Source organism: Clarias gariepinus, chromosome 21, assembly GCF_024256425.1.
Source record: "Clarias gariepinus isolate MV-2021 ecotype Netherlands chromosome 21, CGAR_prim_01v2, whole genome shotgun sequence".
In the NCBI taxonomy this organism is placed as follows: Eukaryota; Metazoa; Chordata; class Actinopteri; order Siluriformes; family Clariidae; genus Clarias; species Clarias gariepinus.
Window position 1 is genome coordinate 11,251,945 of NC_071120.1, and position 22,997 is coordinate 11,274,941.

General features: G+C 40.2%; 3 protein-coding genes across 6 annotated transcripts; 2 read left to right on the plus strand and 1 right to left on the minus strand.

Annotated features, from left to right (window-relative positions):
- On the plus strand, window positions 1–8,351 carry bcl7a (BAF chromatin remodeling complex subunit BCL7A). Of its 2 annotated transcripts, none has more exons than XM_053481178.1 (6): window positions 1–197; window positions 3,554–3,635; window positions 4,680–4,776; window positions 5,501–5,674; window positions 6,726–6,823; window positions 7,001–8,351. In XM_053481178.1, exons 1-6 carry the CDS (start codon window positions 106–108, stop codon window positions 7,064–7,066), a joined length of 609 nt encoding a protein of 202 aa, XP_053337153.1. In that variant the 5' UTR covers window positions 1–105; the 3' UTR covers window positions 7,067–8,351. The 2 variants fall into 2 exon arrangements, with proteins under 2 accessions (XP_053337153.1, XP_053337152.1); XM_053481177.1 differs by having other exon boundaries at window positions 6,998–8,350.
- Window positions 8,352–8,505: 154 nt separating this feature from the next.
- alkbh2 (alkB homolog 2, alpha-ketoglutarate dependent dioxygenase) lies at window positions 8,506–11,550 on the minus strand. 2 transcript variants are annotated; one of them, XM_053481393.1, is made up of 4 exons: window positions 11,514–11,550; window positions 11,145–11,378; window positions 9,385–9,583; window positions 8,506–9,300 (listed from the first exon to the last, which is right to left on the minus strand). In XM_053481393.1, exons 2-4 carry the CDS (start codon window positions 11,368–11,370, stop codon window positions 8,979–8,981), a joined length of 747 nt encoding a protein of 248 aa, XP_053337368.1. In that variant the 5' UTR covers window positions 11,371–11,378; window positions 11,514–11,550; the 3' UTR covers window positions 8,506–8,978. The 2 variants fall into 2 exon arrangements, with proteins under 2 accessions (XP_053337368.1, XP_053337369.1); XM_053481394.1 differs by lacking the exon at window positions 11,514–11,550 and having other exon boundaries at window positions 11,145–11,506.
- A 2,625-nt stretch (window positions 11,551–14,175) lies between these two features.
- unga (uracil DNA glycosylase a) lies at window positions 14,176–22,688 on the plus strand. 2 transcript variants are annotated; one of them, XM_053480447.1, is made up of 7 exons: window positions 14,176–14,338; window positions 15,244–15,429; window positions 15,515–15,610; window positions 18,042–18,139; window positions 19,215–19,303; window positions 21,818–21,996; window positions 22,247–22,687. In XM_053480447.1, the coding sequence occupies exons 1-7, from the start codon at window positions 14,255–14,257 to the stop codon at window positions 22,385–22,387; spliced, it is 873 nt and encodes a 290-aa protein (XP_053336422.1). In that variant the 5' UTR covers window positions 14,176–14,254; the 3' UTR covers window positions 22,388–22,687. The 2 variants fall into 2 exon arrangements, with proteins under 2 accessions (XP_053336422.1, XP_053336421.1); XM_053480446.1 differs by lacking the exon at window positions 14,176–14,338 and having other exon boundaries at window positions 14,964–15,429; window positions 22,247–22,688.
- Window positions 22,689–22,997: the final 309 nt, after the last annotated feature.

Genomic DNA, 22,997 nt, shown 5'->3' on the forward strand with positions numbered 1-22,997 from the left:
TGGTTCGCGCATGCGCACAAGCCCCCGCCTCGCTTCTGCGCGTTTCGCATTGTGTCTACACCAGCCGGCGAAGCGGAGAAAAAGATATTTTTACCGAGAGCCGTAATGTCGGGCAGGTCGGTGCGCGCGGAGACCCGGAGCAGGGCCAAAGATGACATCAAGCGGGTCATGGCCGCAATCGAAAAAGTACGAAAATGGTAAGAGCACAGCGTTAATCCGTTTGACCAGAAGAAAAGCCAGGCTTGTGTGTGTGTGTGTGAGTGCGGGGGGGAGGAGAGACGCCGAGAAACAATGAAACAAACCGAAAGGGCTTTTTAATCGACTTCAGCTTGATTTGTACTCGCTCCGCTCAGGTGAGTCGCGCGCTTTTCAACGCTCCTTAATTTCTGAACGCGCGGGGCGCGAGCGCAGAGCCGCCTTTCTTCCTCCTTTAAACATTTAAACGTGGGTTGAACCTCAGAAGCCATTTCGTCGCAGTCACATGAAGCCGTTTTTTCCCCCCTCTCTTTGAGCCTGTAATGCCGGCGCTCGGGAGCCGCGGGAGAGGCGGAGAAGCACGGCTCGGGCAGAGGGGCTGAACGCGGCGCGGTGACGGCGCTCCGGAGCCAGAATAGTTTTTTTGTCCGGCTTTTAAATTCAGCGCTCGGAGTTCAACTGGAGGCAAAAAGGAGAAACGGGCGGTGGGGGCCTGGAACAAACACATACACACACACACACAGGCTCTCCCGCTCTCTTCTCTCTCTCACACACACACACACACACACACACTGTATATGCTTGCACACACACTGAGCCGACGGGGTGATTTACAGTTAAAACTTCCAAACCTTCACAAATTTTTGATGATATCTGACAGCAGTACAGGTTTAGACTCTGGGGAATTATTACATCATGTATTATTTATATATATAAAATACACCTGGAAAACAACAAATTGAGGGGAAACAGGTGGAAAAAACATATTTGGATTATGATTTGGGAATTTTATCTGCGATATTATTTCCATAAATGTGAACAAATACACCCCTGTTTATAATCCCCTCATTATTCCACACCAAATCTGTGTGACGTTCCAACCTTATTAATACTAATTACTAATACAATCTGATAATTTTGACTTTTTTTCCTCACACATTTACTTAACTTTCTTTTGATTCTGTAAAGCTGCTTTGTGACAGTGACAATTGTTAAAAGTGCTATTAGAATAAAAATGTAATTAATACTACTACTTATAATAAAGCTTAGTTTTTTTCCCGGCACTTTCCAAAGGACAGAAATACAAAAATATGCAAAATGCTCAGAAAAATAGAGAAAATTTTCAGTTAAGAAATGCAGAACCTTAAATTGTTTAAATGATAAAAAAGAATACATTATAAAGCATTAAGTATAAAATGTTTTTAATAACAATAGAGGCTAATGGGATATAGAATACACATTGGTTACAGTACGTCTACAACTTAATCATTGACTTCAACAAACAATACACTAGCCTGTGTACATGGACTGTAATTGTTACATAGTAGACATCTGCAACAATAGACATAGACTACAGCTAGTGTGTCCACAGACAGTACAGAAATTAGTGTGTACTCTAGTATACAATACTCTATTAGTATTATCTACATAGACTACAGTAGCTTACATCTAGGCTATATATACAGTATATATTTAATATAAACTACAGTATCCTAATATAACAGTGTATATAGACTATAGTTATTTCTAATTACAAGACTACAGTAGACCTCTGCAATAATATTCATAGGCTGCAATAGTCCTACTACAGTATGAATAGACTATAGTATTGAGTAACCTACTGAAACAATATACATAGATTACAATAAAGGGCACCCAATTCATCCATAAATTACAGAAGCCTGCTACTATGCCGTAGGTGGACTAAAATAGTGTAGGAGGACTAAAATAGGATAGAGCTACACCATAGGTGGGCTAAAATAGGATAGCTGGACTAAAATAGGATAGGAGCTATGCTTTAGGTAGACTAAAATAGGATGGGTGGACTAAAATAGGATAGAGCTACTATGTAGGTACACAAAAATAAGATAGAGCTACGCAATAGGTGGACTAAAATAGGGTAGAGCTATGCAAAAGGTAGACGAAAATAGGATAAAGCTATGCAAAATATAGACTAAAATAGGGTAGAGCTACGCTGTAGGTGGACTAAAATAGGATAGGTGGACTAAAATAGGATAGTGCTCCGCTGTAGGTAGACTAAAATAGGACAGAGCTACGCCGTACGTGGACTGCAGTAGCCTATTACAGTGTACATAAAATATATAGGAGATTTCTACATTAATATACATAGGCCCTATTCGGACGGAACTAGTTTTCCAAACAACGTTTGAGTTACAATTTTTTTCAGGCAACGTATGTCATTTCATGTATGCATTCGGACGGGACTAATATCTCCGTGTTTATTACGGACGTAGGAGTGTCTGTGTTTTACATGTGGGCGTTGCACAAGACATTATTGGTGCGCAAACGGTAGTTCTAAAAAGAAACGCGTTTTGGAAAAGAAAAAAAACATTTTCAGCAATCACAGACATTCACATTCGGACGGGATTAGATTTCTCAGAGGACCGCCGAGTTTGCTGAAAGAAAACAATGAAAGAGAAAGACAGACATGGCAGATTTGGACGGGATCAAAATCACAAAGTACGTCTGTGAAACGGAAATTTCTCTAACGACCCCCTGTAAAACTAGTCCCGTGTGTGTGTAAGCCTGCACGCCCTGCAATGGATTGCCTCCCTGTCTAGGGTGTGGCCTGTCTTCTGCCCCAATTCCTCTGGGATAGGCTCCAGGCCCCCATGACCCTGTACAGGATAAGCGTTATAGAAGATGGATGAAAATAATAAAATGCTACTATAGCAGACAGAGACTTTATAAAAACATAGTGGATTATCTTAAAACTATACATAGACTATAATGGACTATGCCTCCAGTGGCCTGTTACTACATGGACATAGACTACTGTAGTATACTACGGTCTGTAAAGACTACATTAGCCTGTTATTACAGTGTCCATAGAATATAGTAGACTCCTGCAACAGTATACATGGAAAATAATAGTGTACAACTACACTACAGATTTCAATAGTCTGCTATTAGTGTACAGAGACTACAGTAGATTGCTGCAACCTTATACATGGACTACAATAGTAAATGACTCTATTGTACATGGATTTCAAAAGCCTGCTCTTACAGTGTACACAGACTACAATGGCATACAGCTACACCATGCATATACCATATACCTGCACATTTAAATGCTTTATGTGCAGGATCTGTTTACATGGCTTTCTGATCGACAGATTATAATAAAAGTGACTATAGTGTAACCAGGCTCCTGGAGCGATGATTGTGATGAGTGCTTTGCTAATGAAACAGTAATTACATTTTTTGTTTAATTGTTGTAGTGATTGCTGCTAATCGTCTTCACTAATACTAAGAGATCCAGACGATAGCTCATGCATAATGTTGTCCCAGTGTTCCCAGCAAGTGATATGTGATCTAAAATCAATTTCTTTCTTAGGGAGAAAAAATGGGTCACGGTTGGAGACACATCTTTGAGAATCTACAAATGGGTGCCTGTGATGGAACCTAAACCCGATGATGTAAGTTGGAAGCATGCTCATCAATGTCAACGGCATGTTATTGTGACTTCAGCGTTTTATGTTTATATTTTATTTCTCACTTGCACAACCATGTAGAATGATGATAACTGTCTGTGACCTGAAATGGAAAGATAGGATAGAATAAAAAGATTTCACTACAATAAGAGGAAAATTGCACTGGAAGAATACAAATCAACTAAATAATTTCCAATAAAAAATAAAATAATAATAATATATATTTTTTAGAAAAGAGTTTTATCCTTATTTAGTAAATAGGAATTCCTTATTCCTCATTTATCCTTCTGTCCATGCAGTGATTTCTAGCTCATAATGTTCATTGTGATGGCATCTTTAAAAGGGTGTGATCAGGGACATGTTTTTTTTTTCCTAAGCCTAAAGACAGTACCAAAGCCCATAGCAGTGTTTATGACACCAAACAGTGGTTTAAAATTACAGCCTTGATGATGATGATCTTCTAACTCGCTTGATCCAATTATTCACATTCCTAAAAAGTACTCCTGAAGTTGGACAAAATTTATGAAAATATGAGTATATTTTCTACCAAACTGAATTTCTTTTGGGGTTTTTATGGTTTAAAGTACCTCTGGTCAAACTGGATATGAATGGAGATGTTTGTAAATCAAAGAGCGTCTTACAGAAGGGCTTTGTAGTCTCAATCAAACACACATCCTCATGGTACATCACTAGGCCTGGACCAAAAGTAACATCAAGAACATTTTTGTAGAAACCGTTGGCTTTTATCTTACTGGCATTAGTTAAAGAATATGAAAAGCAAGCCACCACAAACCAATAAAAAAATTCATTCATGAGGAAAGAATTGAAGCATTTCTACACATAAGATGGGCTGATCTGTCTACAGTCCCAGTGTAAGTGTAAAACCAACCCCTCAGAGGATATTTACTATTGTATTTTTTTATTATTATTATATTTACTATTATTATTATATTTATTGAATATCTTTTTTTGCCATAATATAATTTCAAATTTTGCATGCACTGAACCCATTTTTTTTTCCTTTGGCAGAAGAACAAAAACAAAAAGAAAGGCAAGGATGATAAGTATGGTTCGGAAGTGACTACACCAGAAAACAGTTCTTCTCCCGGAATGATGGACATGCACGGTAATCATCCACAACTGATTCATCTCACAGCTTGCTGCTTCCATACAGCTACTAAAACCTGAGCGAACATCTGTGCCTGTTATTGGCTGTTGTGATTCTGGTTGTTCTTTAGGTTTGAAGACGCTCGCATGTGGACACAGACATCATTATTGCCTTTTCCTCTTAAAGGAAACTGGTATTATGTTGTATATAATAGCACTGTTGAATTCCCGACTGATTGGTCAGAAAATGTTAATTAATTCTCAATAACGGCAGCTCTAACAGTAGTACAGGCTGCATGGGAAGTGACAGGTTTATGTTAATGCATTGATTGTCATTTGCAGTAACAGCCAACACAGGGACTTGGTAGATGCTCCAGAAGAACTGATTTATTTTGAAATGGTAAAACATTTACAGAGGAAATGCTTAATGTTTATGGATAGTGTAAGCAGTTTGTAACAGACAAAGTTATAGCTAAAAAGTATTCCAACATTACATGTAGCTGCTTTGTGGATAAACAGTATGGTGTTCTTTAGTACATACGGACCAGTACCAGTACGGACTGGTTTCCAAATCGGTTTGGCGTATCAGAGGAGAAACGCTTTAGGATGTGCTGTTATCGGAAAAATCATCTACTTTGGGTAGAAATACAAAACACCACACCGTCGTACAATACAAGTTGTAAATATTTTGTATATTTGTAAGAAAATGCTGTAGTTATTTTCATCTATCTTGCATTTCACAGATGACAACAGCAACCAGAGCTCCATCGCTGACTCCTCCCCTTTAAAGCAGGAGACCAGTAACAACACTAGCCCCACCCCTGAACCCATGGCAACAGCTCAGAATGACAGCGGTGAAGCCAAAAACGAGCAGTTTCCCAGTAAACAGCCTTCGTCTGGTCAGGATATCAAGACAGGTTGGTCTGTCAAATTATTGACTCGGACAAGTCGCAGCAATTTGATCGTTTTTTTGTTTTTTTTTCCCAAACCAGCTAAGAGAATGATTGATTTTACACAGTGGGCATCATGTTGGCTGCTTTAACTCACTCACTCCTGGTCTATATCGCTTAATCCTGTATTCAGGGTCGCGGGAGGCCTGGAGCCTATCCCAGGAGGCTTGGGCATGAGGTGGGGTACACCCCATTGCAGGGCACACACCTGACACTCATTCACACACACACACACTATGGGCAATTTGGAAACGCCAGTTCGAATTCAAATTTTATTTGTCACATACACAGTTACCCTAACCTGCATGTCTTTGGACTGTGGGAGGAAACCGGAGTATCTGGAGGAAACCCACCAAGCACGGGGAGAACATGCAAACTCCATGCACACAGAGACGGGAATGAAACCCGGACCCTGGAGGTGCAAGGCGGCAGTGCTAACCACTATACCGCCTGTCTGCTTTAACATACTGTATAACCCTCGCGCCCGCATCAGATCTCAGTGCAGTGTCTTTGCACAGCCTGCGCTTCTGAAAAATCTAATAATTACATACTGTAGCTCTGAATTAAACACCTCACTCATACTTATATAGCACAAGTAGCCAAGTTAACACATGTCGCCTGAAGTGTGTCTGTTAATGCTTCAGCAGATAGTTTTTTATTTATTTATTTATTTTGAAAACCTCATGTTCTTTCTCTCACTCCTGCAAACATGCTGTTTCAGTGTCCATGTAAACGAGCTACTGCTGAGCCACACCCCACTAGAGCAGAGCAGCCAGCCGGGACAGGTTCACATATATGAGGTCATATTACAGGGGGAATGTAATGGGTTTGTTTAAGCTCCGACCAATATAAAAATGCAAAAAGGACAAATTTTCTATTTTTGTTTATACACACACTAGTGACCCATCTAAATGTCTAAAAATAAGTGAAAATCTGAACCTCAAACCAAAGCTGCATTAATTCAGTGTTAATCTATAAATGATGCCTATTTTCATTATTACATCTCTTTTTATCATAGGACCAAATCATTCCTCATCAGAATCCACAACAGCTAAAAGGGACGGCAAATCACAGGGAGAGCAAAAACACTTCACAGACACCTCCAAAGCTGCTCAGGTAACACACAGAAGCACAAAGCATCCGAAACAGGATGTTGTCCCCCATATTTTTTTGTCGCATAAAACCTAAAGAGGGAATATTATACTGATTTACTGGATATTTTTGCATTCAGACCAGTTTGTGATCCTGACAGCTAAATCATGCGTAACGATGGTGGATTTGTTTCCTCAGCAGGACATGGACGATGGTGCTCCTCCTAGCAAGAAAGGCAAATTGGACTCCTCCTCAGAAGCCAACTAACCGTCTTTGCCAACTGTTACACTCTAGTGATCTCCCTTTCGTCTCCCTGTATGCTTTTGAGTCATTTTATTTTTTCTTTTACTCAGAACACCACGTTGTATCCATCAGTTTCACGTCACTCTCAGACACACACACACACACACACACACACACTTATCCCTTACAGTTGCATTTCATTTCAAGAAGAGAGAGGAATCTGGAATTGTGAGATTCATAGTCAGGGGTTTCCGTTGCACTGATCCTAGAACAGCTCACTCCGTCATCACATCACCACCTTTCTGTTAGTCCTTATTCTCCACTGCCACTTAACGTTTCAAAGCAAATGATCAGTTTTTTCTTTTGCTCAGGAGGGTCAACACACTGTTAGTCGCGCTGAAATCGATCGGTTCTGCTGCTGTAGTTCAATTTTTTTTTTGAAGTCCATGAATAGCTAGTAAAATGGGCGATTACGGTCGTGAGTGAGTGGTACTAGTCACAGATTAAAGTCTGCTGTGAAGACTGTAGCTCGTAGCATACGTCCTGCTTGGTTGTGTGCCTTGTGATACTGAAAATAAGCTTGTTTAGTCTTTTTTCTTTTTCGTTCTCAACGTCTCATGCACGAAGTATATTTTGCAATCTTTTCCCAGTAAAAGTCTTTTTTTTGTTTTTTCTTTTGCCATTTTCACTAAAGTGCAGTCGAAAACTGTGATGGTGCAAACGAAGCTTTGAAATGCAGGTCACCATTTCAACAGCGCTACAACCTTAGACAAGAGCATAATGACAATTCTGACCACGAACCCATCAGATTCATCAAGTATTCGTCTTTCTCTGGCAAGCGCCTGCCATCAAGACTTGGCTTGTGTGGCTGTCCGGAGGAGGAGGGAAAGAAAGCGATTTTCATTAGACGTTAACAGGCAGGTTACGGATAGACAGCTGTGCAAATACCTCACACTCAGTCCAGCAGTGCTGGCATATAAACACTAAGTATGACTTTTAGAGAAACAAAAAAAAAAAATCACTCGGATGTGTCTGCTTGCAAAATATGTATATATTTATACAATAACATTTTTGTTATTACACTTGATTTTTCTTTCTTTTTTTTTTGCCACAATATTTCGCCAAAATATTGCCTTCTCGTAGTTCAATCTTTGAACCTTTTAGCGAAAATGTACTCATTGGGACCATTATTTTTCACTCTGCTTCAGAAATGTCTTGTACAGAAGTATGGTTGTGTTTCATTTATTTATTCCACATGTAGTTTTTGGTTTTATAAAAAATAAATTTCCTTTAAATAACCTTGAATCTGTTTTTGTTCACGAGAGCGTCCAGCCTGACTGTGGGTCCGTCTCTTACACAGCACATCAACAGCACAGACATTAGTACTGAGCAATGCACTGAATAAAATAAAATAAGTTTTTTTGCAATTGGAAAGCATTATGGAAACTGTGGAAAAAGTTTCCAGCAAAGTTTCTTTAATAGAAATATTAGAATTTGTCTGTTCCAAGTACATCTCAAAATACAATCTGTTTTTTCTTGCTTTCTTATCGGAGTTTTCATGTTTCTATGTAGTGTTACTTTTGGAAGATAAGGGGACGTATGTAGAACCCATAATGTACCGCAGACTTGGGCGTGCACATTTTAATATAATCTGTTTAGTTTCGTTCCATTTCCCAAAACATTAACATGATTTTACCACCCTTTCACAACCACACATTTGGTTTTTGTAGATGCACTACACACATCAAATTTGGAGCAAATTGGATTCGAACAGTCATGTAATGACCCCAAATGGCACCAAAACTTGTATGCACCCTCTAGCAGAATCAGCTGCGTTCTGTTATTTTACAGACAAAGCTATTAACTCTGAAAAACTTACAATTCCTTACAGAATTTTCAGAATTTAAATAACCAATTGGTCACATTTACAGAAAAGTCACTCCTTTTTCCTTTTCTGTCGACCTTTAATAATGCGCCTGAAGGTAAGACTGATGCGCGGGGTCTTCACCTTTTTCCGCACTGGGACACTGTGATACCAGAATGTGTTAGTGGGAGGGTTCATAAGGAGAAGGCTTCCGTGGGCCAGTTCCAATTTTACTGGCTCTATAGGAAATTTCTTTGGCTCCCTGCGGGCATCTTTATGTCTGAACACGAAGTCGCGTGCAGCTCCGAGAGACACCCCGGCGATGGGGCAAGAGGGATCCAACTCGTGCTCGTCGTCCCTGTGTTCCCCGATGTGATCCTGTCCGTCTTTATACCTGCGGAGCGTCAGCAACACATCATTAAAAACACTTAATTCCTTGCAAATCACATCCATAATCTGGTCCTCAGACAGTCATCACCTGTTTATCAGGACAAAGTTGAAGGTGTGGCCGGTGGCGTTGGTCACAGCATCACGGATGTATTCCACTGTCGGAGGCCAGACTCTGGCTGCAAGATGCACTCCAGAAAAAGAATACACCAGTCCTTCATCTCCGTACGTCGCCTGCTTGCGGGGAATACTGTACATCTTCCCATACACCTGCACCTTCGCTTCGTCATCTCAAAGAAAATGAGGAAACAATAGGGACATTATGAGCACTTGCATGCCAGATTACATCATAGCATCTAGTGTGTTTTTTTCCTTCGAGGTGGACTATATGCGTCACTCGACAGAGCCAATCAACCGTCAAAATCAAAAAAGGCAAATACACTGTGAAAACTAAAGCTTCAAAAATAAATGAATGACAAATGTTGAGTAAAAGCGATGTTGTAAATAGTTATGTAATGGATTTAATAATCTACTTTAAAATAAGTTACTTGCTCAATGTAAACACAGGTGTAGATTAGATCTGAAGAATTTCACTGGGAATCTTCATTTCAGCTGAATTCTAGCTTTTATCCAAGCAATAAACCACTTGGGTGCGTTGTTCATTCATTTATTCTCTATACTGCTTATTCTGTATATTGTATGATCGCAGGAAACTTCGAGCACAAGGCAGTGTACACCCTGGACCAGGTGCCAAGATGCACACACCACATACTGTACTGATTCACACTCACTAGGAATTTGGGAACACTAATGGGATTAATCTGCATGTCTTTGGATTACTGTACTGGAAGCCAACCCACTAACATGCACGTAGACCCGAGAGAGGCGTGGAACCATCACCTCTAGGGGTGCAAGGGCACAGTGCTAAACACGGAGCCACCGTGCCACCAGTGAACAAATTGATACTTTTTTCAGTAACAGTATCGCATAAACTGTTTTTTTTTATATAAATAAACATTTGGTCAACAACTAACATTTTTTTTTGTTACATACTGTATAATGTATCACAATTTCTATAGTTCAAGTTCCTGATACTGTAATTCAACCATAAACAGCCATGTCCTCATGTTGGTGAAGGCTTATAGGATACCAACCACATCTCAAGATGGCAGATAAGGGAAGGCGTGAAATACGCTGTAGAATATATAATAATTATATACAATGTAAATAAATACACATCCTCAACCACGGTATTGCAGAGACACTACCACAGCACAAAGTCTGAATGGTTGACAATGTCACTATAGTGCACTCTGGTACCATGGACCATAACCAGGAGTTGTAGCAGCATATATCCCAACCAACGAGAGTGATGGTGTTGAGAAGAATACTGCGTGCAGCAAGCATTTAATCCCCATCCCAGATGAACGTCTCGAACAGGAATCCAGACCCACTGACCTTTTCTTTGAACAAGATCAGATAGAGAGTCTCAGAGCTGGTGAGTGATAACCGAGGTCAGACTCATGGTTTTACTCTGTGTGCAGTTTCTTGGTGAACACAAGTTACAGGTTTATATTTCGTATTCAACTGACTTGCTGAAAGAAAGCTGACACACACGCTTTTGGTTGTGCATTAGCTAGATTTCATTAGCTAGATAGTTTGTTGAAGCATACTATTATCGTGCACTATTTTACGTATAGTTTAGATCTGATTATTTTTTAATTGTTTCATGCATATAGTAATCATACAGAGACTGTGGGACAAACCTTTCATTTCTGGAACTAAATGCAGCACAGTTTGCAAAAAGTTTGCCTCATACAAATCTAACATTCCTTAATGTGCCATCAGTACCTGTGAAGTACTCCACCTCTTCCTCTAGCTGCATGAACAGCCTGTTTGCTTCATCACTGGAGAAAAGCAAGCCATAGTCACAGTCGAGCTCCTGCGCCTCAATCTTCCGCCAGGGGATGGGACGTGGGAATCCGTCCTCTTCATCTGCACCTTCCCCTGATTCTTCTGTGCACAGCTCTGTCTCAGGTGTGCTGCTGTCCACACAGGTAGTGCCTGGTCTGCTCATATCCACACCTGTTCGCATAAAGAAGGGATGATGATGATGATGATTAAAATGCTGTGATTTCTTCAGACGTACACCAGACTTTATGATCTTTATGTCTAAATGAAAAGCAATAAATAAACAAACAAATAATCTTGCATGTGTACCACTTTTCTAGGCATGGCTCTTCTGCTCTTCTTCTCTCTCTTCTAATTTCAGCCATCACACTGAGTAAATAGTACGCGCCATCTAGTGGACATTTCTGGTACACCATGCACAACACTTGGAGTAACAATGTACAGTATTTTTATTTTTTAGCTCATCATTCTGTTATCTCTGTTACTTTTTAAATCAGTGAAACAAAACTTCTATTTAAACTTTCTAAACTAAACTTTTTTCTCCCACAAGTATTATTTAATGCTATGGCACAGTGGCTTAGTGGTTAACACTGTGGCCTTGCACCTCCAGGGTCTGGGTTCGATTCCTGCCTCAGGAAGCTTCTGTCCCAGATACTCCGGTTTCCTCCCACTGTCCAAAAATGTGCAGGTTAGGTTAATTGACGTTTCCAAATTGCCTGTAGTGCGTGTGTGTGTGTGTGTGTGTGTGTGTGTGTGTGTGTGTGTCACAATGGATTGGTTCACTCCATCGAGCCCCAAATCTTCTGGGATAGGCTCCAGACCCCCTGGAACCCTATACATCATAAGCTGTATAAAGGATAAATGAATGCAATAAATACTTAATGCATCTGTATGCAATAAATAAAGAACTAAATATACAAAAAGGTTTATCCTGGACAGTGTTGGAGAGAAATGGGAGCCTACACATCAGGGGATATCAGCCCTGATCCTGGCACAAACCCTGTCCTGTACATTTTAGTGTATTCCTTGGTCTATCTCACACACAGACACACACACACACACACACACACGCACACTTCTTTTCAGAAAAACTTTGTTAACTGGCTGATTAGTAAATGTGTGTGTACTAGGAGATGAGGAAACACTGAAATGTGCAGGGTGGGTAGTCCTTTAGGAACCACTGCTCTATGCAGTGTGAATATTCTTTAAAATATATAAAACATCACACCAGATTATGGAAATTTGTGTTAATGTGTATGAATCAAAATGAGCAGATTGTCCCTGATGAGCAATCCGAGGGTGACGGTGGCAAGGACAAACTCCCTGGAACTGTAATAGGAAGAAACCTTGAGAGGAACCGGACTCTACAGGACTCCCATCCTCATTTGGGTGATAACGAATAGCAGGGATTGATTGCAGTCATAATGTGTGTTAGACAACTGGAAGTTCAGTATAACAGATGATGTGTTTAAGTTAATATGGAGTCCAGTTGGTTATTGGAGGCTCAGGTACAAAACTGTGTGAAACAGTCCTAAATTATTAAACGACTGCAGTCACAAAGTCTTTAAAGAGCAGCTGTTTGCATCAGCCGAGGCCAGGACTGTCTTCATGATAAAGTGAAAACTTTCCCAGTCACTGGACTGAGGACCAGACATCTTCGTTCATAATACGATTCATAAGACGATTCATAAAACGGTTCAAAAGCGGGGCACCAGGATGATTTAGGCAGGTCAAAAGTGCAGACGGGGTCTGGATCACTGGCAGTTTAGAAGTAGCGTGAGTAGAGAGAAAACAAAAAGAAAGAGAGAAAACACCTACCACTTAAATAACAACTGTTCACAGAATGTTTTCTGGATGTTTTATAAAGCCATGGTTTAGATTTTATATCTGTAACCATTTATGTTCATACTATAAATAGAAAAGCACAGTTTGGGTATAACTGCCGTTAAATTGCCAGGTTATTAGGTACACCTCATACCTCACACCTTCACTTACTTGCACCAGCAAAACACTCACTAATATGTTACTACAATGTCTGCATTCCTTGTATTAAAAAATAATTATAAAAAAAAACCCATCAGTATTAGGTTTCGGCATTCATGACAAGAAACGTTTAATGTTTTATGGTGGATTTATTGAACTTTTGTGCAAGAGAAATACTCCAAATGGTATGAAGAAGTGAAAGCTGGGACTGATCTCTTCCTAGTATACAGTTGTGTCAGGTGATTATACAGAACGTAACATCTAGACATAATCTTTTTGCTTTTTAAAACACTTTTTCTATCTGTCAAGATGCTTTCCCCATTAAAAAATGTCTTCGGCTGAGCTGTGAGCCAACGATTCTCTTTAAGAAACTTTCACCTTCCTTCATTTTCTTTGCAGACATCCAGAACCCCCTCAAAAGAACTAATCACTGCACGCTGCTGTTCTTCCATGTAAATCACAAGGGGCATCCATTTTTGCTTGCGCTGCAGTTACAAAGGATCTGATGTAACACGTTCACATGTCCACAGCAGTCACTGGGGAGACAGTAGTGTTGAACTGAAAGTGCTGATAAGACAGTACGGCCAACAGTTTTAATATTAAACAGAGTGCTGATTTGTGACTAACCCTCGTAAAAAATAGTTTTGCTCCATATCATTATTATGCCATATGTTTTGTAAAACCTTTATAATTTATGGTTATATTACTGATAGATATCAGATCTTAGGTTTGAGAGAGGGGACTGGAGAGAGGGCAGCTCACAAATGAAGGAGGAACTGATAAAGTGGACACTGAGTATATTATACTGAGTATACTATCATTTATTAATAATACTCACCACGCCAATTATAACAGTCCTTCGCTCTTTTTTATTTCATTGATTAACTTTTATTTGTTTTAATTATATTTCGTATTAGATGACGTGATCATCGTGCTGCTCTCCCATTGGCTGTCGCATTTTTTTTTTTTTTTTTTGCTTGGCGGGAGTTGAGAAACCAAGCAGCGTCAGAGTTTCTAGGCGCACTGCTAACACACTCACACAGGTTGAGATTCATTTACGGTGCAGAATGATCGGACAGAAAAGCATCAAGTCGTTTTTCTCCCCCAGCAGTAAGAAGAGAGAGCTCGAGGTGCTGAGCGGCTGCCAGAATGTGAGTAAATACAACGCTGTAGTCATGGTTACAGGCGAGTTAGTAACGTTTTCGTGAATTGAAACATTAGTGCATTAAAACACATAAAACAGAGATAATGAAGGCGTTTACAGACATTTTCACATTTGATGTAGAATCGTGTTTTCTCCACACTGTCCGTTAATTTGAAAAAAAAAAAAAAGCGCTGAAATTTTCCCGCAAAATTTGACCCGGAAGTAGACGAAACGTCACACAAACAAACCCCACGTTAAATTATTCAAGTATTAAGCATTGAAATGAGAAAATATTATACGCGTAGATGCACTTACTATATTATTAATAAAGGAAGTAATCGATAACGCACTTATTATGCATTGCTGCATTTATTAATGTGTAGTTAGTTTATACGGTATGCATTATTTTATATTTGCTGCTTAAATCAATGATATCCTCCTATTGTTTGTCACTATTTAACTTTTTTTTTAACCTAAAAAGATCGTCATATTAATAAACTACGAACCACTTATTTGTTTTATTTATTTTTTCACATTACTTTTCAATCTTTCAACCAAAAAACAACGAATTTCAACGTTAAGGAAAAAAAAGTACAGTGTACAGTTTACTTTACGAATTGTATATTTAGTGTTCCAGTTATTCTCTCCTTTAACAGTTGTTTGTAAAGGTTCACCGCAACACACAACCGTTACTTTTATTAAAGCATCTGCTTATAGCTTCCGGGTCGTTGGCGCACGTGGCTGTGTGCGCGTGTTGGTTCCCTATGTTTACATCGCGCCTCGGTTAGATGGCGCTGAGGGTCGAGCGCACGTGCGATGGCGTCTGTGTTCGTGCGCGCGCGGCGGTGTTCCGGAGTGTTGCGGGCGGGGTGTCGGAGCTGGAGTGATGAACACAGCGAGGTCTTCTCCCAGGTGAAGAAGCTGAAGGTTGGCGGTGATGATGATGCGAGTCCGCTGAGTCCGGAGCAGCTCGAGCGGATCGCCAAGAGCAAGGCGGCGGCTTTGGAGCGGCTGTGTTCCCGCCGCGGGCCTGCGGATGTCGGGGAGAGCTGGAGGAGAGCGCTGGGGCCGGAGTTCAACAAAAACTACTTCACATCGGTAACCAGGGCTCCTGGGTGTGGCTTACAGCTCGGTGTCCTCATGTGACATTAATCGTCTGTGTTTGTTTGTTTTCTCCTCTTAGTTAATGAACTTCGTGGAAGAGGAGAGGCAGAAGCACACGGTGTATCCGCCCCCGGGGCAGGTGTTCACATGGACACACGTGTGCCAGATTGAAGACGTGAGTTTTTCCAAACAGGGCGCACAGTGTGTGTGAAAGTCCTGCTAACTCATATAAACCTCAGATCCCTCCGTCCATCCATCCAGGGACCTGGTGGCCACTAGTGACTATTGTATTTAGTCTCATTTTTAGGATTGTGCTGGGACCTCTGGTCAGTATTCACACACGCATTCACACACAATTTGGTAATGCCAGTTAACCTAATCTGCATGTCTTTGGGAGGAAACCCTCCAAGCATAGGGAGAACTCCACGCATGGAGACCGCGAGACGGGAAGCAAACCCGGACCCTGGAGGAGCGAGGCGACGGTGTTGAACACTAAGCCACCGTGCCGCCAAACCTCAAATTACCAGATTTGAATCTTTCATGTGCAAAGGAGTTACTGTATTAAAAATAAAAGAATCTAAAAATCATATTCACTGGAAGTGCAGACAATTAGTGCAGTAATTAAAATGAAGAGTAATTTAAACCCAAAACACTCAATTTTTTTCATCTTGTGTGAAAAGAGGTTAAATAACTAGTGGACCCCTGTCTTGTGAACACTGGGCTTTTTGAGATCCTTTTGATGCTGTGATCCTCAATTTGCACGTGTCGAGCCATCACATTTTATGTTGTCATCATCGCGTGCCCTAGTTTAGATCTAGCATTTTTGTCAGCGCACAGAAAATGTCACACACAACACAAGCTAAAACTATAACATATATACTACTGTCTGGATAGACAGGCATGTACAGCTCTGATCTGTATTTAACTGGCTGTATTGGTTAATAAAACCTGACGCGTTTATTCCAGCTGTTGCACAGAGACTCTGAGATTAAAAGCTACAAGATTAGTTACAGAGAAGTACGTTAGCAGTGTGTTAAGATTGAGTAATAAAACCTTAGACAACAAATTCTACATTGTAAGCTGTGTTTAATTACATAACTACCTAGCAACTTCTGTAACATTTACTTTATGCTATTAATAATGATATAAAATACCACATGTGATGAAGTACTAAAATAATGGTCCGGCCCTTACAGATGTTCTCAGTGTTGCCCTGCAGACCCAGCTTATGTGCTACAGTCATCTGGGTACAACAGCACATTTAATCGATGAAGGTTGGCTTTAAACAAATTGACCTGACACAGCCCTCGTGTAAATATTTGTGCAAGATGAACAAAATTAAACATTTACGCCCACTCAGGAAAACAAATCGAATACAAACAGTTTTTTGAATTTCCAGGATTTACCTGGTTTTCTTTTCATACAAAAGATTTACAAATAATTCTGAAAAAACAGTAAGCCTTAATTTGCAAGTGGAAGTCTTTCTTCGCATATCCCAGCTAGTGTCAGAGTTAAATAAATAATTCATAACGAATTAATTATAGCCTACCGTTTCCACTATCTGACCCGCATGGTCTTTGTTTTACCCATAACCAAACCATAAATAAATATAGATAAGTTACACACAAATTACTACCTGTCAATCACTTTTTTTCGTGGGAATCTAAAAGAGGAAAGCCATGAGATATGTCTGAAGTGGTGTGTAGGATTCGCGGTAAAGTTGTCCGCGCAAAAGATGCGCAGACGACAAATTTACATGACCATTTACGTGTTCACCATCCTGCGGAATACAACTCATTACCAGTGTCATCACGTACAACTGAGCCTCGCAGGAACCGACCAACAGTATCTAAGGTTTTCGCTAAAATTACTAAGTACACGTGTGAAAGCGAAAGATGGAAGCAGTGTACTGACGCTGTGACCCGCTACATAGCAAAAGAAATGGTTTCTTTTAATACGGTAGAGAAGAGCGCATTTAAAGCCATGCTGCAAACATTTGACAAGCAGTAAAAGCTGCCAGGTCGGAAATACTTCTCGAAGAAGTGTGTGTTTTTTGCGAGCTGGTTGCTGCTGGGGCGGGGCAGAGGATCGTGATGTCAGCGATGGACAATGGCATTGTCCCACTATCCACCCAACCCTAGTGGACATTATGCACTGTGGGTGCATCGCTTCACGACGTATCCATCTCTGACCTTTTTCCATTGCTCCAAAGTCCAATGTTTATGCTCCTAAGCAAATTCAAGCCTTTTTTCTGATTTATCTCCAAGTTATTTCAAGATGTTCCAGAAACCCTTAGCTGCAAGTTTTGAAACATGTTGAAAATCTTACCATTGTAAGATCGTTTGTATGTGTTTTCACCTGGAAAAGTAAATATGATGTCCTTTTGTAAACAATTTCAGTGTGTTTAATATATAGTGGAGTTCTGTAGCTCACTGACATTGAGGTGTTAAGTTGGTTTTATTTCTATTACAGCATATAAATTTAATATTAAAATGAAACATGCATTCAACATCTAGCCTGTGTGTGGAAGAACTGCCAACCTAGCAGTAAGCTAAGACAAAACATTACATTCTAATGCTAATATTATTGTTATTATTGTGTTGTAGGTGAAGGTGGTTGTTCTCGGGCAAGATCCGTATCACGGACCGAATCAGGCTCACGGCTTGTGTTTCAGCGTGCAGAGACCCGTTCCACCACCACCAAGGTAAGTAGTTTTCTAAACTTTTTCTGATTTTGAGCCGATTTCCCAATACAAGCCACTGCGTCTAGTTGAGAAAAGACGTTAAACACTTTGAACACATCTGAACAACAACTTCTTCTTTGTCTCTCGGCTGTTCCCTTTCAAGGGTCGCCACAGTGAATCATCTAAAGCCTTTTTTACACTGCTTGTCTCGATGCCCAATTGTTACCTATGTCTGATTTTTTTTTTTTTGACCGTCTGTTTACACGTTTTTTCAACTATGACCCATATCCGATTCAAGTGTTTACACTTGCCATACCATGTAAAACATCGCACATACACTAGGGATGCACCGAAATTTCGGCCGCCGAAAATTTTCGGCCGAAATAGCATTATCGGTTTCGGCCGAAACATAAGAAAGCGCCGAAAATAAAAGCCGAAATTGTCGCCACACCTCTCCCATCCTCCCGTCTCGTTCGCGCTGTCATTACGCATCAAACACGGAGTATGTCGGCGGTTTGGAAGCACTTCAAAGTTTCAGATGAGGACAGCAAAGTTGCAATAATTTTAATTAATTTGTAGGTTTTTAATACAAACAAAAAGAAAATATTTTAAACATGTTTTTTAATGAAGCCATTTTCGGTTTCGGTATCGGTTTTCGGCCAAGTGCATCCAAAAATTTCGGTTTCGTTTTCGGCCCAGAATTTTCATTTCGGTGCATCCCTAACATACACTATATACGCGCTACACACTAGCCAAGATGGACGAAGGCAAAATATGCTTGACGCTAGCTCAGCGATATATGCAAAGTTCGCGAAATGTCACCATGGTTTTGAAACGGAGGAGGAAAAAAACAGACTTGGGACTGGGACAAGAAGACACTGGATTGTGCCCTTCCGTGGTTGCATTTCTGAACTGATGGTTCATACATAACATGTTATCGGGTAACACCTGACATTAGAATCAAGTTTGTGATTGAAACGCAAGCATTGTTATACAGAATTCCCCGGACTGTCCTAACACATGCAGGTTGACAGTTTGTGTTCATAAACAGCATCTTGTGCAACCGCACTAATATAAAGTGTGTAATGTATTGCAGTCTGGTGAACATGTATAAAGAACTGGAGTCAGATATCGAAGGCTTTCAGCGTCCTGGCCACGGTGATCTGACGGGATGGGCAAAGCAAGGTGACGGCTTTCTCCGATTCCTTCCTTTTTTTTTCTTTTTTTTTTTAAACCAATAATGCAGCACAGATATTTGTAACATATACTAACTGTTAAAACTGTCTTCCTGTGTTACTTTTCATTTTCATTGAACAAGCCACTTATATTTGAAGTGAAAAGTTAGATATCTCAGAACACCTCTTCACTGAGCAAATTGGCGAACCAGGAACTAACGGTTATATAATAAAGAATATGTGATCTGTAACAAGATAAAGAAATCTGCTCCAGACACCGTCATAGTAGGTGCAGCAGTCAAAAAAAAGACGCTGGAGGTGGAGTGTAAGGCCGCTTTCACATTAGGCACAATTGCTTTGTATTGTGCCCGAGTCTGATTTCTATATTTAGTCTTGTCTTTGTGTAGCCAAAACTCAAACAATGAATATGTGGAAGTCAACTTCACACTATGCCCAACATTATTAATGTTTAAGTGAGAAACATGGATCAGTACAGTGTGTGCACACAGCATGAACATACTGAATCATGGGGTTAAGTGTACTCTGATCCATGTCTGAGTATGAAACCATCTTAAAACCCAAGTCAGAGGCAGAACCTGCAGGAACGAATCTCATTTTCTCTCCAACACTCCTCATTATAAAGACTGCTTTGTCTGTAGTGCTGTACCAGATGTAATTACGAAATTACTGTTTAAATAAAAACCTGGCCTGAGACAGTAGGATGCTGATTTTTGTTGTAAAATGAATCCATAAACACTTTGCTTTGTAACTACAGCTTGCATGGTTATTAAAAATAAAAAAAAATAAACAGTGAAACTTCGGATTGCGAGTAACACGGTTTGCGACTGTTCCGCAAGACGAGCAAAGATTTTTAATAAATTTTGACTTGAAAAAAACGAACAAGTCTTGGTTTATGAGTACCGAGTATCATGTATTACGCATGCGATTCTTGTTTTGACAGTGAGCTTCATGTGATCCCAACTGAGCCAACGGTTTTTCTCTCTCTTGTGCTGTGGAATTGTGGGTAATCGTCTCTCCTGCTGGGTCTTAGTGCGCGTTTCTTACTGTATAATCAACATCCGTGCACGCGTGTACTGTTTACTATAACACTGACCACGTGTAAAACACATTTTATTTTGTCTGTATGCGTGTGTGTACAGCACGCGTGTAAAGCAAAAGCAAGTCTCATTAGAGAGGTCTAATTTTCGCATTTTCTCTCTCTGTATCAGCTGCTCTTTGTGTCTGTGTACGCGCGCGTCACCCCCTCCTACTTTCTCCTTTACAGACACACACATACTCTTTCTCTCTGCTCTACACAAACACTGCTCTGTCGCGATTCTTTTTTTTTAAAGGTAAAGTGCAGGTTAATTTGTTTTACTTTACAGCAGTGATCCCGTTAGTGTGTCGCTCAATCAAGTTTGTTTATTTTTTCGATTACACAGTTTCCATGCATGCGTGTAAGATGAGAAGGGGGAGAGGGGAGCTTACTTTAGATTCGCACACACACAGCGCCTGCGCAAACAACTTGTCTGTCAACATTTATTTTCCCTTTTTTTTTTAAGGTAAAGTGCAGGTTAATTTGTTAAATTTTTACTTTATACTTTGTGTTAATTATTTTCATGTATTTATTTTTTTGGTGCGTGGAACAATGAATTATGCTCGTAATCCAAGGTTCCACTGTATATAAAGTGTGTGTATATTGTCATGTCATGTCCAACCCCCTTCTGTCGTGGATATCCACTCCCACGCAGCAACAGCCACCAGTCAGGGCGGGTGTTGCCTAATGCACGCTTCCTCTGACTCATCTTGTTCATTCACTGTTGTTCCTCAACACGCTCAGAGGAAAGCACCGTCTGTTCCCTCCCTCTTGTGTGAGCTCAGACACCCATGATGGGAATGTGAGAGCACCATTCCTGTCCCCATTGAGCAAGCACAGCCAATCTGCCCTCTCCAGTTTTCTGGCCTCCCCTGGGAACTGAACCTGTAATCCTTGCATGATAGTGGTGAGCACTTTACCGCTCTGGGCCAATCAGGAACCTGAAGACTGATTTATAGGGAATTTAATAATTTTATTATAATTTTTTTTAAATGTCTAACTTCAACACATTTCACTGAAGCTTATTTTTTTGTTACATAAAATTTCCTACGATCGACTGACATCAAGTAATCCATTTCGATCTTTGCGTATTCAGTCTTACTGTTCAACAAAGGTTTCAGCTTTATTGAGTAAATAAATGTAGGCTAAACACTAGATTTTAGTTTTTTAGACCCTAGATTGGCTTTTTATTATTATTTATTGATTGATTTATTTTTAATCGCAGAGGTGGATAATTTAGCTTATCTCAAGTGTATATTCTTAGAATCATGTCTACAGATGTCAGTCTTAACATTTGCTTAAAAACAAGGGAATAAGCGGAAATATTAGTAGAATTTTGCTAATGTAATTCAACTTTATTTCAACAAATTTTATTATTATTTTTTTTTAAATAATTGCCTAATGCAGAGCCTCTTCATGACCTTACAGGTGTTCTGCTGTTGAACGCGGTGTTGACTGTACGAGCGCATCAGGCCAACTCGCACAAAGATAAAGGATGGGAGACGTTCACGGACGCTGTGGTGCAGTGGCTCAGCACTAACCTAGAGGGGCTGGTCTTCATGCTCTGGGGCTCGTACGCTCAGAAAAAAGGCGCCGCGATCAACAGAGTACGTTGCGAAGAATTTCATTTCTTTTCCAGTTTTCAGAAGGAATGTGTACAAGCTGTATAAGCCCCTCATACACATACTGTCTATTACTTATCTATCATATTAATAAATAGACATGAAGTATACAGACTTTTTAATGCTTAGACACTGTAGTTATACAGGTGAGTTTTGGGGGATTGTTAAGCCAGTGTGAGTGCTTAATTACTAACGTGAATTCTGCTGTTTTGCTTTTTCCATCCGTCATTTGCAGAAAAGACACCATGTCCTCCAGGCTGTTCACCCGTCCCCTCTTTCCGCTCACCGTGGCTTCTTCGGGTGCAAACATTTCTCGAAGACCAATGAGCTGCTGCTGAAATCTGGGAAAAAACCCATAGACTGGAAAGCACTGTGAGTTTAGTGAGTGTGGATGGAGAAGCTTAATGCTGAGTCCAGAGTAAGCTGTAGGCTGTGTTGCAGTTACCCTAAACAGTTCTACACTATTTTACACTGGAACTTGTCTTCAGGCCATCTTCTGTTGTGAGTCCTTCATTTTTCTGTTTTGTGGTTCTCTGCCGATGTAAATCTTTGGAAACACATTGGACTGTTCTGTCTGTTCGTTTTTGTTTGTTCGTTTTTTTCCCCCCCCAAACAGCTACTTTATACATTTGCACTTTCTTTTAGAATTTTTTTTTGTACATTTTTAAAAAGAACATTTCTCTTAATAAAACTTTATAAAAAGCAGAATGTGTGAGTATCCTGTCAATGAAGTTTGAATAGAATTAATTTTGTCATGGCACGCCAAGGTCACGTCCAGCTCAGCTCCCTCGCTATCGGTTCCTCGCTGTGTTCCAGGAGATAAGCTTGAAGTTTTATTCATAACATGTTATGCATTCCTTTTGACATAAGAGCGAGACAGGAAATGCTGGTAAGGACTAAAGGTCTGTGTGAATTTACCTAAACAGAGTGCCCAGGGGGAACATGCAGACTTCATGCAAGCAGACCAGAAAGTGGAATTTGGACCC